Source organism: Aquila chrysaetos, chromosome 4 (assembly GCF_900496995.4).
Source record: "Aquila chrysaetos chrysaetos chromosome 4, bAquChr1.4, whole genome shotgun sequence".
In the NCBI taxonomy this organism is placed as follows: Eukaryota; Metazoa; Chordata; class Aves; order Accipitriformes; family Accipitridae; genus Aquila; species Aquila chrysaetos.
In genome coordinates, this window is record NC_044007.1 from 37,649,546 (window position 1) to 37,666,858 (window position 17,313).

Sequence of the window (17,313 nt, forward strand, 5' to 3'; positions counted from 1 at the left end):
ACTTTGGTCTTCAGACAAGGGAAGGCCAGAAACGGTGGATGTTTTGGACCTTCGTGGGGCAGTAATGGCACCATGGGGCCAGAAAGGGATTTTTCATGCCTGTGTCTCTTCCAGCCTTCACAAAATACAGCTGCCCAAAGCCAGGGACTACTGCTTATGCAGGCTTCAGTTTTCCACAGGTTGTAAAGATATACTTCAGTTGTCAGCAATGAACCTAAGCTGGGCCTGGGTTCTCAGAAGAGATTCTTATTATAAACATTTATTTCTACAAGTTTAGTTTCTGTTCTCCTGCAGCAGCATTCCTAGGGCAGCCATAATGAAAGGGTTAAAGACCTCCAACCCCCTCCCCCCCAACTTATTTCTTGCTTATAAAGAAAGAGATTTGCTGTGGCCATACTATGAATGGTTTTATTGCTGTCTGACATTTTGTAATACATTGTTACCACTCCAGTCTTTAATATGTAGACTAAAAAAATAAACCATAGATCTAAAAGTACATAGTATTAGTTTAACCCATAATCAATATAGCAACTGATTCCAAGTATGCTACACAGGCATTTTACAAAAAAAGGAAAAAGTAATTTAAATCCATGTTTCAAGGATATTTAACATTAAATTCCAAAGGTTATTTCTAACAAACTCAACTACCCACAGAGCTGCTAGTTTGACTGTTTTCAAACAATAGCTCCCCGAGAGGTTCCATGTATGGCTGTACTTAAACATAAAATTTCAAAGCAGTAATGGTCTCTTGTGCTTAATGAGACGTTACAAACAATATATTCTTCATTTGAAAAACATGTGCAATACTCAATGCAGAAATTAAGTTCATTTTTAAAGTGTAACACAAGTATAACCAAATACATACACTATATACAGGGTGTTAAAAAAGTTAGTAAGGCTGCTTAGTCTTTTAAATCTGGCACATGGTACAGATAGGACACACACCCCCACAAAAGATGTGGATATTCCCATGAAAGTCCAAATCTAAGTACTTGCAGAAATGTCCCAGCTACTTTCGACACTCTATTGGACTTTCAAACTGAAGCGGAAGTTATTTCTAAAGTAGTTCCACTCTAGCCATATAGGATTTCTAGCATGGAGATGTTATATCTGGAGAATAACGTAAGAAATGACTACTTGATTGGCCTCTGGACAGTATGAAATTTCTCGCCGGTGTTAACAGCTGCATGACTGTGCATGCTATGTATTCTTTTATAGATACATAATGAGAAAACATAAACTCACGTCTTCTAGCAGGAAAAGGGAAACATTCCTAATAGTACATTTTCTTTAGGAAAACTTGATTGGTATATACAGTATATAAAAAAAACCTACACAATTGTCAGCATACAAAAATATGAGTTCAGTATCTTTCTATACTTCAAAACCTAATGATGAAAAATCCAGGTATCCTGAGACAGGTATGTACTGTGCATCTAATTTACCAATGCCAGTGTACTGCTGGAGTACAATTAGAAAAGCACTACCTGCATTTATCAACAAGTACAGAGATAAAATACATAAGGCAATGCATTAGCTTAAGAAACTCTCCTCTTTTCATAATGTTAAACAAAAATGGTGCAAAATATGCGTACAATGCTGGCAGACATATCCTTGAAGTAGCTGTAAAGTGAAGAGTATGGAACAATACATATATATATATATACTACAGTTACCAATTTCACAACTTAAATGAAAATAAATGAAAGATACTTTCTTTTTTTTGAGCATTATGCTTAACCGTGATGTGTGTACTCACATTTGGGCAATTGTCTTAGATATATATACACACATACTACATCTGACAGTGAATTAATAAAACAAAAAAAATCACTGTTGTGTGCTTGTGAATTTCTCTGGGTAAAACCAGATCAATAGAACTGGTTCATTTTTTTCCATTAGGGGATTCTAACAAATGAAATGAAGTATGATTACTATAAATCCTCATCAATTTAAGTTTATTTTGGCTCTAAAACAGTAGAAGAGCAGTTCTGGCCACTACTGACTGCATTAAAACAAACAAATAAAAAACAACCTGAAAACCTGATGCATTTGCTAAAACCTGGTGAAAACCATGTAAAAAGCCACTAAAGATTGCAACTCTCTCAGTGGACATAACATTGGTTGGTTGGTTCAGCTGATAGCAGGAATATTTACTTTAAAATGGACCCCTAAACACAAAAATGTTTGACATTGAGAAGCTGGAATATATATTCATTTTTGTATTCATTTACATTTACAATCTACAAGGAAAATAAGTGTTATGAAATATTTAATTTGGGGAACTAGACTGAATCAATGCGTATTTCATAGATTAAAGACTGTTTAGCATCCTGTTATTCCTAGATGATGGCTACAAAGTTAGACCAAACATCATCAGCTCTACCTTAAAATCTAAGTTTTCTCCAAGCATGAACCCCATGGCAACTTAGCTGCTTCTTGGCCCTTAACCCTCCCTTCCCAGCTGTTAAGTCTCCTATACATCCCCCATAGATTACCACTGAATCATGGTAGTCAGTATTTGGTAATGTATGCCTCTAGGTCCTTGAATTTATTCCCAGAAGAATTACACTTATCTTGGATAAAAAAGTAAAAGTTACATACAGAATGCTTTCCCTAAACCAGTACAACACATTGTTGTAAAAATAGACTGCATAATCTGTTGCTGTAGAAGCAAAGATTTTAAAAGCTATGGGTGTTACAGTTCTTGTAAATCATTGCTCTTGGTCATCTCTTCTTGTCATCTGTAAGTCTAAAAATTTATGAAAGGATAAACATACTGTGATGAGAATGGATTTTTTTTACTCTGCAAGTGCACCTTGCATAAGGAACAAATAATCTTCTACATATACCAAACAAGATAAATAGCTTTAGTAATGAACATATGTAAATTTATAATTTAAGAATGGGCTTCTTAAAGGTCCATCTAATGTTACTAGAAGCCATACGTGTTAGAATGTGCATTGTGCTCTGAAAGCAGAGGGACAAGAAAAGGAGTTTGAAAAGTTACACAATGTTTCAAGCGAACACTGGCTTTTGAAGGAAATTTTGAGAAATTAGGCACCCACTTTCCATAGACAGTCAGTGGGACTTTTATGCCCAATTTCCTCTGGAAATCCTATCTTTACATGCTACCTGTAATCCTAGAAAACGAGGGCTTAAGTTTCTCAGCCCCCCCTGATTCCAGGCTAAATCGATACTTTATTTTGCAGCACAGGTCACCAGTGAAGCTCATAGTGCTGAGTAAGTTTTTGAAAACTGCCTTTAAAGCAGGGAAAAAAGAATAAAGAACCAAAAATTAGATACAAAAACAAGAGGTCAAGATTTCTGATGCACACTCATTAGATAGGTAAAGAATTTGGTCCAGTGACTGCCTCATAACTATTTGTCCCTTGGTGTTTACAAACGTCTATTACCCCATGCTTTCAACAACAAAATGAATTAGACAATTACCATATTATACAAGGAGACTGTTTTGGCATATTTGCACTCCTACCATTTTCAATGCAATAAAAAAGGCGAGAACTAGTTACAATAATATGTGTGCATGCAACAGATTTTGTCCTGTAGGTTATTTTATATTATACAGGATTAGCAGCTCCATGCAGCTGACAGCTGACTTGCCTCACAGTAATAAAACCAAAACTCTGGGCGAATCTCACAGGAAGATGCAAGCTTGCAGCCGGGGCTGACAGCAGCACTGTCCTTGGCATGAGGCGGTTACGGCTTCTCTGGACTCCTGATGTCTGAACAAGCAGAAGCTGAAACATTTTTGGCGCTTTTGCCTGGAGCAGGAATTACCCTAGCTAATAATGCTTTTCTGAATAAAACACATCCAAAAATATGAGATCCTGACAAGAATAGCAAATATATGATTCGTAACTCTTTCTTATGTAGAAGCATTAGGTCATCCTAGACAAAAAGAGTAAGCTTCTAAAGGGTAAAACTTTGTTTTCTGGTTTTGGGGTTTTTTTCCTTAATCAAAAAGATTATAGTCCCACAGCTTCCAATAACTATGAAAGGGTATAAACTTCGAAGCACAAAGGCGAAATTGTTACTGAAGTGTTCATTATTGCATGTCTTTGTCACAGTTCAAGGCAAACATTCTATATTTAAGATTGGACCAGTAATTGATATGACTACATAAATATATACATATTGAAAAATCACATATATGCGCAGACATATATATCTGTGGATATATAAAAATATTTATTTTCTTAGCAAAGTTAAAGTCTGTGTAAAAACATTAAGAATACTGAAAAAGGTAGGAGCTCTAGTTCCTCCTTTGGAGAAAAGTAACAAGTCCCCTAGATGTCCTATATAAAAAACACTCTCTGCAAGAGTACAGCTCATTTTGAATTCTCACTTATTTCATTATGGATTAATATATTTGTTGAAGATTTCATAAATAGATAATACGCAACAATTATGTTGTAAGGTTTGATTGCTACAGCATAACTATAGGCTGCTGTTGTACAAAAAATAAATTTTATTCAGACAGTGTATGTCCCGCTCGAATAGAATGCGTAGCTACTGCTACAAGTAGAACTATTTCAGAATATAGTTTTTGTTTTAATGTGTTCACATACGAAACCTCATTTGGGGGCATTTTCTCTGAAAATTCTTTGGCCAAAAGAACAGCCAAACGCAGATACATTTTCCCTGGGCCCTCTAAATACTCAGTACAATTTCAAAACAAATCTATAACAATTACCGCTCCTAAGAACTGAAATGCTATACAAAACAATTCTGACAAAATACAGGAAATGGTAGCATAAAACATGAAACCCCCAAACTATGCTTCAACTTAAACCACAGACATTTCCAGTTAAACATAACAATACTGCCTCACCCTCGCCTTCTGTAGATTTGCTAATATAGTACTATACAAGAATATATACAACACTGGAAACCTCTGAAATGCAGAGGCACAAGCATGTAAAATATCCATTAGACAGAGTCTGAAATTCAGTCTAACTATGGGTGAAGATCAGACTTAGCCTTCTTCTCCTTCATTATAATGACAACTGAAAAAGGGCAAAACTTCAACTCATACGCTATATAGGTTCTCCTAAAGGAGTACGACAACGGACTGCTTAAGACATGGCTGAGTTTACTGATTACAAGCACACGTTCATAGCAGCAGTCTGCCTGCAGCCATCAAACACAATTCTGAGATGAGTTTTCCATCTTTAAACCTCATTTATATTATATCCTTGAAACAGTAATGTCATTATTCTGAGAAATTATGATGGTGGCAGGAAAAAGGGATTATCAGTGCAAAGGGCCCCATATGAAGTGCATGCTCATTACCAAGCCTAGTTTATCTAGGCTTTTATTCCTTCCACAAGAACGCTTTCAGTATAGTGTACAAGTGAAGTCATTCTCTCTGAACAAGACATTTGTTTTCAAGCTGGTGGCTATACCTATCGTGTGGCTGAACAAGACACATCAAATGAATCTGATTCCAGTGTAAAATTCCCAAGGAAGATTCCTGTTCTGGTGTAAGGCCAGAGTGCACAGATTCCAGAAATGCTTTTTGGAAGTCAATGCCAATAGAGAATACTTAGGGTATTTCTTTCTTTATCCTGAGTAAAGGGTTTTTTTATTTATCAAAGCCCCAGGCACATACTGCTATAGTGCAGTTAGATTTTGTCATATAGTCCCAGTATCCTAAAGGCCATTATTGGATTATTTTCCAGAGCAGTTCTCCTCATTCTTCTCCAACAGGTGGTGGTGGCTGGCATAGCTTGTATAATCTGAGAATGACAAAAAACAAAGCAGTTGTTATTCTGAGAGCTTGGTCATTATTAAAATGGGTAAATTTAAGGAGCACAAACTAAATCTAAGTCTTCCTGCACTGCAAAACAAGAGGTACTGAATTCGGTTTAATAACATTGACATAAAACCAGTAAAATCTTATTCATGAGCATGAATGTTTACATTGAAAGTGGTATCATTAAAACACACATCTATAAACAATCTTATAAAGACATTCCAGTTTAGTCAAGTTTTCATATTTCTGCACTGAAGACCCCATTCTGGAGAAAACTAAGTCTCCACTAATCCAATTACCAGTTGTTCCTCTGAATTTCTGAATAGGAAAAGCTGCTTGGTGAATGCAATTGCCTCCATTTTTGTTTTGTTTTGGCACAGTCAGACCTCACTCTAACAGTTCCCTGTAAAACTGATGCTGTTTGAAGAACTTACGACAGATGTCACACATGTGACACGCCAGCATGAAGATTTTAAACTCTCCCCCCCCACACCCCATTTCTATACGTATGAAGTCAAGACCAGTAAGATTTGGTTCAAATGACTGCCTCAGTACAGATTGAAATAGCCACTCCTTCATTATAAAGGCTTTTGAACTTCTATTAAACCCTTTCGCATGGACTTGGTTATTAGCAAGTGTTTGAAACTACCCTAATGTTAGGACTACTGAAAATAAACTGCAATCATTCTGACCTCAGGGTCTCTGTAAGTATGTCCAGCATACAGTATCTCCCCTGCAACCACAGCAATTAGAACCAGCAATAGACATGATCTCATTTGGAGATTACATATTTTCCTCAGGGAAAGTGTATCACTGAAGGAATAGCAAAGAGAAGAGACCAAGTGTGGCATTGGAAGGAGAAAAGGCATCAGAAACCAAAAAATGAAGACAATGACACAGCATGTGCATTAATACTTAACATTAAGACTCTCTGATATTGAAATACCAAAGCAATAGAAAGAGCAGGTTTGGCAGGTCTGGCTACAGGCAGGGTAGTGACTTGTCCAGTGGCTTGTGGACTAAGGATATTTAAGATGCTCCGAGTATCTGAGTTTTCCAAGTATATTTTGCAAATTTGCCTGCTAAGCATCACATTAATTTATATGACTCCACTTTAACTAATCATAAATTTCAAAATCATACAACAAATCAACACAGAAAACAAAAATCTGTACATGTGGCTGGGCTCCACAAACAATTCAAGATCAATGGGCTGGTGCCTTCTTGGCATGATACTCTGATACTGAAATTACACGAGGCACAGTATGTATGGCTGCCCCTGTGAGTACTGAAAGCCTCTTCAACATCTAGGCACATCTTGTCAGAAAAAAGCATCCTGTGGCTATGCAAAAGCAGGGCAGGATAGCTGCTGTTCTCTGATTTCAGTTCCCTTAGGAGTTAAAACCCATGGGATGCTGACAACACACAATGACCACCGGCTAAATAACTTTTCTCTGAATCTCACCAGGTGTGGTTATCAAGCAGTATTGTTTCTGGATGGTAAGAACAGGGAGCATCAGTTCTGTCAGCCAAACAGCAATTGCAAACCTGCTCCACCATAATGTATTCCGAAGACCATTGGGCTCTTCCACATTGTCATCTGGCAGATTCAGAAATGTGATCATTTAAGGTCACATTGTGCAAACACCAGGGTATTCTTTAGGAGCCATATATAAGCCAACATGCATATATCTCATATTTGTATACCAATGAGAGAATAAGATGGCCTGATCTTTATGCAGACAAGTATGCAGAGAAAAATAAACAGGGGTTATTGGAGTTATTTGATTCTGCTGGTGTAATAAAGCAGTAATATTCAAAGCTGGCAAAAGACAGATAAAATTACTGTCAAAATCTCATCTAAGTAATTGCAGTGGGGTTAGTTCTTGATGTTTTAGCAAAATCTAATTTCTATGGAACAATGTGCAGAAAAGCTCAGCCCCAAGTACCAAAGTCTGTATATTTTCTTCAGGTTAAAATGGTAATCATTAAGTTTACTTGTCTTCAAAGCAAGCGATGTGGGGGAATTCTGAAGCAAACTAACAAGGCCGGATAAATCCCTAAGGAGCTATAGCTGCTGAAGACAGTATAGAGCAGAAACAGCCTGTTCTGGGTCAATACACATGGAACAACTATTTGAGATGGTACAAACAGATCAGCTGAGTAAAGACAGAAAACAGTGGCAGCTGCAGAGAGCTGGCAACACTGTCAAGTGACATTAAATGGAACCAAATGTAATGGTAAAATTCTTTTCAAGGCAAAGAATTGAGAACCCACAGTATCATTTACCTATACATCAAAAGTATCACTCCTGCCTATGACTATTCTGACTTACGTGACTTACCTCTCTCATGTTACACCAAATGCCCCGAACACTGAGGTCCATGAGATATTCCTGTGACATTGCTGTTGCTGCTGACTGGCAAGCGTGCTGGATGCATCTGTCTATTCTATGTTCTAGGAGTGCTCTCATAATTTTTCTTCAGTTTTTCATTGCTATGTTGTGGGAGTGTCAACTGGAAAGAGGCAATCTTTTCTCAACTGATGCAAAGCCAAAAAATGTCTCGTGGCCAAGTTTTTCTTTTTAAGAACTTAGATTTTTCCTTTATCACAAAAGCTGTGAATCTAGATCCATGCTCCGTCATTTAGAGGTGGGAAAATTTTGGCTTGCAAGAATTTTTTGGCTGTCTCCAGATTATGTCATGAAGGAGGAGTCCATTTAAGGCCAGAACCATATCATTCAAAATATGAAAAGGCTTCTCACAGCTTTTACTGTAATAAAATGTTATTCTACTGCTTTAGGTTCCCACAATGCAAGACAGTTGGTCAGGCAGTTTTGGTCCTGGATTGCCTCTAAGCTGATCACGACTGTGAGAAGGGATGCCCTCATCTGCTGGTAAGAGCAATGACTTTATTGCTGACAGGTTTACTCTAGAATCAGTATTTTTGTTGGATCTTATTTAATCTCCTTGATGGGGCATGCAAGATGCATATAGTCTCCATCAAATGCTGCTACTCAGCAACTGAAAGGCAGCTGCTACTCAGATTTACTCATACCTTGTACACTTAAGGTACATTCCTTTTCTAGAATCAGATCGAGCACAGGCATGGAACAATATTTTGTGATTTGTTACAAGTAAATCATGAGCAGTAGCCTGACTCCCTACTGGGAGAAACTGGGACACCTGAGAAAAGGGGAGCAAATAGCATAAGAAAAAGTTCCCAAGTATTAGCAGTCAGAACCCAGAGGACAGTCTTTCTGTGAGGCTATGGACAGCATATGTGTTCATACACAGTTACCAGGTTTTACTAATTCCCTGTTTCCTTACTGAAATTTAAACACCACAGTGGGTCTGTTATGTATTCCACATATCTGTTTAGCTCATTCAATGTTATAATCAGTCAACAAAAACCATTGTTTTAAATAGGTAAAAAAAAGTTTAAATTAGAGCTGGATTAATAAAACCACTTTAAAATAAAATTAAGAACATTGTTGTTTGGTTATTTTCATTTATAAGTTTTGTGCTTGTTAAGGAACATTTCAGGTACCTACAATCCATCACAGCATTAAAAAGCTGGATGTTTCAGAAAGAGACAAAGAAAGACTATACCATCTCTAAAAGCAACTAGAACATGATTTTGCTGAGATACTGCAGTATAGTTTTTCATTAAAATGGGGTTTAGTTAAAAACTTAATCCATTAAAATGGATTTAGTTAGGCATATTTCCCCAAAACCACTAAACATCACAAGTGGTGAAGGACTTACTCCAGTGTTTTCATAATTAACATGAACTAGGTTTCATTTTTCAAAAATGCACACATTTTGAAGTGCTATATAGCCTAACTTCTGCAACTAATTACTTTAAAATTGTATGGCTAAGAATGTAATTGTACGTACATTAAAAGCCAAATCTCACCAGTTAGTCACTGTTTACTGTTAGCTTTTGGGCAGCTAGGACAGAATTTGGCACAAACTAGACAAAATCATGGTCTAAGACACAAACTGTCAGTTACCTTGGCACAGACTGTGGCGTTCGATCCCTCACTCCTAAATTCTTGGCTGTGTTTTGTACTCTCGCACCCTGCGAAAGACAAACAATAATTTTGCTTAATTTAGTGCAACACAAGTTAGAAAGTTTTCTGAGCTTTCCAGATGAACATAACTACTGAATATAATTAATTAATACATATACTCCATGTCCCAAAACAACTCTCCTCTTCTAAGGTGGGGAACAAGTTAAAGCAGTACATTAATTCTCAACTTAGAGAAATATGCAGAAAAGAGACAAAATCTTTCCATTTGTCATTAAATAAATGTGTACATATATAACTTACTAACATAAAAGATTTCATAAAAAATTAACATTTAAGCTTTAAAACAATTCAAACACATGTTGTTTCAATTTGTTTCATTTTTGTCATCATTCTTTGTAGAAGGCATGGAAAACAAAATTCTTTTCTGAAATGTCACTTATCTCCTTCCGAACAAACAAATATTACAGATTATTTCCTATGTATAGCCTTCTATTTAAATCTAGAAAAATGGCCTAAATTGAGGCACTGAATTAGGATTAGAAAAATGCACATCCTGATCTTCCTTTATAATGACAGAATCACAAAAAAAAAAAAAAAAAAAATATCAGGTTGGAAGGGACCTCCCGAGTCCAACATGCCTGCTTAAAGCAGGGTCAAGTAGAAAAGCTGGTCTCTCTGTACCTCAACTGATTGTTTGAAAAACAATAATGAAAGTACTTTTGTCTCACTGACTCATCCAGTAAGGAAGAATTTTATAAAACATACACAATGTTCATATACCATAATAGTAAAAAATGCAGACTCTTCTGCAAACAAACTAGCTTAAACATATGAAAGAACATAGTAAAATTTGTTTTTAAATGATGAGGTCTAGCTTTAAAGTGCAGTTTTATTTATGTAAAGTAGTCATCATAAAGAAATGTATCTGTTAGATTTACAGTCTCCATGTTTTCTAACATTTTAAAGGAGATGGAAACTACTTGTTCTGTCTATAATACATACACTGACTCTCCCTTTATTTCTCCTTCTGTACTATCTAAATTCAGGAGAAAATAACAAAGAACAAAAAATATTCTTACAGTGAGATCTTAGACTGGTGTAAGACATCAAAGATAATTTATGTTCCAAACAGAGCTGCAATGGCAGCGGTACATGATGTAAAAATGAGGTATAATCATTGATTTAATACATCAAATAGGACTAGAACTTGCACTTGACTGAAGTCTGGTACCCAGGTAATTGAGAAAGTACTAGTTCACTGTTATGGGCTCAAAGAAAAGATGAAAAAGGCTGGCTGGTTACACACAGGTAGGTTCTCAGAGTTTATGTAGATCAACACATGCAACAAAAAATACCGTGTCTTTACATTTCTTTTAGGAAAAAAATAGTGGTAAGAGAAAATAACTAGAGTACCTAAAAAACTGAAGGCAGTATACAAAAGTGATTTTACTGGCTTTACATCTAGGTCAGTAAGCTTGTCTCCGACAGTTGCAAAAGACATGACTGCAGACCATGACAAACGTATGTCTTTTGCCAGAAACTCCTCCAGAATTCAATCATTAGTCACTCAATACTTCCTCTGTTCAGCAGTGAGTATGTATTTAATCAATTGGCAGTGATTCTCTTCTCTTCTTTCCCATCTCATCTTGAACCCATGGATAACTTCACATCACTAACCTCCTTGTGGAAGATCATCAACATCTTGGGTACAGTCATAGCTTATTGTGTCAAGAACCACTATTTTAGTTTGGTTTGAATCTGCCAGTTTCATTTGATGCCTTTAGTTCTGCACTGGTGAGGACAATGGTCAGTCCCTAACTGTTCTTTAGACCTCTGTCATATCCTCCTTCACTCATGAAGCTGAACAATCCTAGATTATTTTGTCTGTCTGCCCTGTCTATAAACCATTCCCAACCATTGATCATTTTTTTCTGACCTTCTCTGAACCTTCTCCATTATGCTATATCCTTATGGAACGGATCGGAACATCAGACAGTTCAAAATGAAGGGTCATGACAGCAAGATTTCTACTTTGTCATCTATCCTTGCCTAAACCATTATAAATTCTGATTTGCTTTATTGATAGCTACTGAGAATTGAGCTGATGTTTTCTACCATATCCTGAGGTCTTGAGTGTGAGATGTAATGGCAAGCTCACAGTCAATTATTTTGAACATGAACTTAGGGTTTGTTTTTTTCCCCATGTGCATCACTTAAGAGTTATCTACACTGATTTTCATCTGCCATTTTATTGCTCAATCATGAAGCCCTGTAAGATCCTTTTGTAATTCTTCATAGTTTCTTCTCATCTTTAATAAAAACTTGAAAAGTGTTCAGAGGAGAATAGGAATAATGATTAGGTAAGAAAGCACAACTGAAAAAAGAAAGATCAGATGAACAAGTGATGGCTTATCAGGGAAATGATAATCAAATTCGGGACAGACGTTTTAGTAGGGCCTGTAGCAATAGGCCAAGGGGTAATGGTTTTAAACTAAAAGAAGGTAGATTCAGACTAGATATAAGAAAGAATTTTTTTACAGTGACAGTGGTGAAACACTGGAACAGGTTGTCCAGAGAGGTCGTAGATGCCCCATCTCTGGAAACATTCAAAATACTAAAAGTCTACTGCTAAAAAGGGAGTAAAATAAAAACAAATTAAAAAAAAAAAAAAAAAAACAAACTCAAATGAGGCACTAAGTAATACATCCTAATGAAAAGGTTAAGAAAACTCTGGAACAGACCACTTAGGAAGCATGATGCAGGAGTCTCCACTACTGGAGGTTTAAGAACAGATATGACAGGTTTGTCATGAATTACATAAGCATAGCTGATCTGGTGTTGGTTACAAAGTTAGATAAGTTGAGACCTTCAGCACCTTCAGTGTCCTTTCCTCAGTGCCATTTTCTAAAATTTTATCATAATAAAGAAACCCCACCATGACAAATGCTGAGAATGGCATATGATTAACATAACTGAGAGCCAGAATATACATATACATGGGAAAACTATCTAAATTAATCACATGTAGGTCCTGAACATCAGTGCTGTGACTACCTCTGAGAACAAAACCAGCCTATTTTTACTTGCATCACTCACTAGACAAATTAATTTTAGTACCTTGCTCACATAATAAATCAAATGTGTTGATTTAAAAAGGAGTCTAGCTTTATACAACCATGTAAAAGGAGAACAAATTAGACCTTACTTAAAACCAGATTCTTATTTCTTTTGAGGAAAAGGCCCCAAGAATTACTAGCAACTTGCTACATGACATCTCTTTGTCTCCACTGACCACCATTATACCGTTTCTATTTCAATATACTGTTAATTTATACTTCTCCAATATTATTCTTAAAGCTATAGCAATGTAAATACCGACGCTGTTCATCTCATGTAGGCATAAGGAACAGTTGTGCTACATGGTTCCAGAATGCTTCCCTCTGCGTACCAGTACTCCCAGAGCACTGGTGAAAGATGCCAGCAGCTCTGAGGAGATGCCACCATCAATCTGGACTCTTATGTATGAACTAGTATTCTCATTGCCATGAGAAAAAATGACAGGTTTATTTTCAAGCTACACTCTAATTTAAGGATAGCAAGAACCAGTCACATAAAGAAAACGGATTCTCTTTATGCCCTGCTCAAAGAACTCTAAATCAGTAGAATGAGAATTATTCAAAATGTAGTGCTGTTATTATACTGATGAAAAGGCATGGAAAAAAGATTACTCACTTAAAAGACAGCACAAATTTTCTCCTAGCCTCTTCTGTTTCTCAGCTTTTTAGCTACCTTTCTTCCTCAGAGCCCTGTGCCCTCCTACAGCTCCTTTCCTAGGCCTCTGTCCTCTCCACACTTTGCTGCATCCTGAAGACACACTCCTGTCAGGATGTTTTACACAGTATTTTGTGGGTACAGATGTTTACATGAATAAACATACATGAGTAAATATTTACTAAAAGATAGTTGGGATGTTTTGTCAAAATTTTTATTTTAAAAATCAATCTAGACTGGATTAGCAGATGAAAAACAGAAATCATTTAACTAAAACCATCCCACAGACCCAAGTTCATACCAACACTCACAAGTTGGTCTCTTTTCTTTAGTTCTTGCAGAACAGGTGCTTGCAAATACCTAATTATAACTGACAGGGCAATTACTTTGTCAATTGTTCCAACAACACAGTCAGGGCTATTATGAGTCTTGTTAAACATGATCATGACTTCATTCAATTTCAAAGAAAAAAACCACTTCCTGAGGTCATCCATTCAATCAGGTGTCTCCATTATTCAGTACTGGTGCCCCAAGCTGGAAGAGGTATCAGCTTTGAGTAGAGGCAATTTCCCCTTGTGGAAAGCTGATACTGCTAGGAGCTAACATTGCTGGCTTCTACAGAATAACAGATGGAATAGAGGTCCTTTCATTTGCACCTTCCTGTGGCTAATCTCTTTATTCCACAAAAGATTCAGGGTATAAATGGGCTAACAAAGTTTTTGTTTGTTTGTTTGTTTGTTTTGCATTAAGCCAGGTAGAAGACACATGTATTGCCCTTAACTAAATGTTCTGCATCAAACCCCAAGAAGCGCTTTTTTTTTTCCCCTCCAAGTTTTATGGCCTGCATTATGCTCCTGACAGTTAAATCCTACAGATAATTTAAAAATTAAATTCAGAACAGGTTTCTAGAAAATACCATAGTGCGTTGTTGAAATTACTCCAAAACGTTTAGAATTTAATGGAGGGTTGTATTTCTACTACAGAACTCCAAGACTGATTTAAAATTACAACAAAAGATTATCACTCTATCAAATGCTGTAGTGGTTTCCTGCAAGAGGAATAACGTGTGAAAAAAGTCTCCCTTGATATACTAGCAGACTTTTTTGCAGTGTCTGTGGGTGGTATTGAGATATTGGTATCTTTAACAGCTATTGATCACCTGCTGTTTTACTTCAGAGAATGTAGCCTCACTGGAGGCTGCTTTCTACACCTCTATTTGAGCAAGTACAGTTACAGCTGCTCAAAATCATGCAAGTTACTTTCATTTTGTCTTTCATTTTCATTTAATAAACTGTGGAAGATCCACAAATTAATCAGCATTTTTGAAAACGGTCTGGAACTGTATATTGGAAATGTACCCTTTGACAGAATAAATCCTGCAAGCAGACATATGCAAAACTCTACATCCACATTTTTTGATTGCAAAACACCCAGATATGCCTTTTGTCTAGAACTTCAGGAGCAGAAATATCAACCTACACATGCAAGTTTATCCTTATACAGCAGTAGCTTTCTTTTCAAGTCAAGTTAAAGCTGTAATTCCTAAGCAGACCGACATTTATTCACCACAGAAACTTAATTTATGCACCGAATAAAGTGGAAATCCAATATGAAAAGGAATGAGCCTAATTACTCTGATGTATCCATGTTAGGCAGCAGCACTTACATTTAATTGATCAGACTCTATGGCTTGAGAATATCTACACAATTGCTTTAACAGGCTAAAGGTTTGATCTAGCATATGTGCATTTTTGTCAAAAGCAAGTTAGAAGTACAGTTGTTTAATCATTTTTGTAACTAAACTGTGATCGCTGCACAGAATATGTAGCAAAATTAATGAAAATAATAAAATTAGATGCAAACTAAAAACCAGAAATTATGAATCTTGTCTTATCTGTGATTAATTGTTCCAATATTTAATTATCTTTTTTTCACTTCAAGATTGAGTGCATCCTGTGTCTTGTTTATGCTTTTCACTTCAAGATTGAGTGCACCCTGTACCTTGTTTATGCTTTTGTCATCAGGCTGAACGCTACCACAGGCTGGGATGGATATATGTTCCATATGCACACAGAGTGATTAAACCCCCACTCAACCTTGCTTTGATCAACTGAATAGGTTGAGCTCTTTAATCTTCACTTCATAAGCCTTGTCTAACAACCTCTGGATCATTTGAGCTCCTCCTTTGAACTCCTTCCAAGATTCCAAACATCCTTTTGAAAGTATTTATCTGATAATAAGATATTCTAGGAAAAGTGGTACCAATACAGTAGAGTGTATCCCCCATTTTCGGTTGATATTGCCTTTTAATCCACTATTTTTTGTTATACCTTAGCACTAAGAGTTCATGTTGAAGTGGTTATTTATCCACAACAGCCTCTATATCCTAATATTCTATTATGACCAAAGAGTGAAAAACACTATTTTGAAATAAGCACATTTGTTGTGGTTTAACCCCAGCTGGCAACTAAGCAAAAGCAGCAAAACATCGTCTTCGGGAATCTTGCCTGTAAAGTTAAGAACCACGGTGTTTATTTCTCCCTTCCCCTCCTACACTTCTCCTTCATTCAGTACATGAGTAACTTTTTATTAACAATAGTTAATAATCTTAAGTTATTTTTATGGGTAATATATATTTAAATAAAGACTTTCTTACTCAACAGACTATTTTGATGTAAGGTAATGCCACAACAATTTCTATACAAAAATCATTAAGTAAAATCATAAACCTGTAAAAATTATGACCCATTTACACATACAAAGAAAGCAAGCATCTGGTTAAAAACAGCCTGTTGCATCATTTAAAAAAAACCCCACCTTTCAGTCAACAATAAAGGAAGAGAATTAAAAAAACGCCAACAAAATACCCAAACTAAGAAAACTCACACAGACATTACACAACATTAAGATGGAGGTTAAAAAAATGCTTGGTCAAGTCATTCTTGTTTGATGATATTTCCTAACAAGATGTGTTATCAAGATGTTACCCACAGCAAGCATCTTACCTGTTTGCGCATGACATCTGTAGCTTGCATGATATAGCGAGGAGGTAGCCCATGGCTCCGAGCCAGAATGATCGCCTGCTCCAGGGTAACACTCAGAGTGCAGCTGCAATGGAAGACAGAAGTCAGCTATATGCTAGCAGTGATTTCCTTAAAATAACTGCTTTTAGATCAAATGTCTTTTTTAAAAAATGTTACAAATAAAAAGATTACATAGTAGACCTGCCTCTATCCCTCCCCCACCCATGCAGGCATTAGCCTGAACATTAAAATGTTTCTTAAGTAGAAAGATTTTGAGTGTAACAAGTGTTTGTGCTGACTTACAACCAAATGCATTTGCCTTGTTTTGCTGTTGTTTAAAAAAACCCACATAAACAATAAAAACCACAACCCAACTAGGGCTTAGCAAGCGCATGAGAGAGCGACAACCCAAGGAGAAGAATTTTTTGTAATAGCGTAAATCCCTTTCCAGGTGGTTTCTGCACATGTTATCTCTCACCCACCACTATTAATGCAGACCCTAGCTTTAGTACCAGGATCCTGACATCTTGCCATTAATTTAGCTTGGCTATTCTCATGGCACATTAGTGCAGTTCAGTCCAAAGTTAAGAGACGTTTAGCCCTTTCAAAAAAGTAAATAAATAAATAGAGCATTCCTTCAAATAAACTGTCCTCTCCTACTTTGCCAATCTTTTTTCAAGTAAACACTTGAGGACAAAAACTGA

General features: G+C 36.4%; 1 protein-coding gene across 3 annotated transcripts in view; it reads right to left on the reverse strand.

Moving 5' to 3' along the window:
- Positions 1-388: 388 nt before the first annotated feature.
- The window catches only part of PREX2 (phosphatidylinositol-3,4,5-trisphosphate dependent Rac exchange factor 2), a 192,526-nt gene continuing 175,601 nt past the window's right edge, over positions 389-17,313 (reverse strand). For all 3 annotated transcript variants that reach the window (XM_030011505.2, XM_030011506.2, XM_030011508.2), the window contains 3 exons: positions 16,592-16,694; positions 9,795-9,862; positions 389-5,762 (listed from right to left, as the gene is read on the reverse strand). In XM_030011505.2, coding sequence (XP_029867365.1) covers positions 5,717-5,762; positions 9,795-9,862; positions 16,592-16,694 — 217 coding nt within the window. In that variant the 3' untranslated portion in view covers positions 389-5,716. The remainder of the gene's footprint in view (positions 5,763-9,794; positions 9,863-16,591; positions 16,695-17,313) is intronic.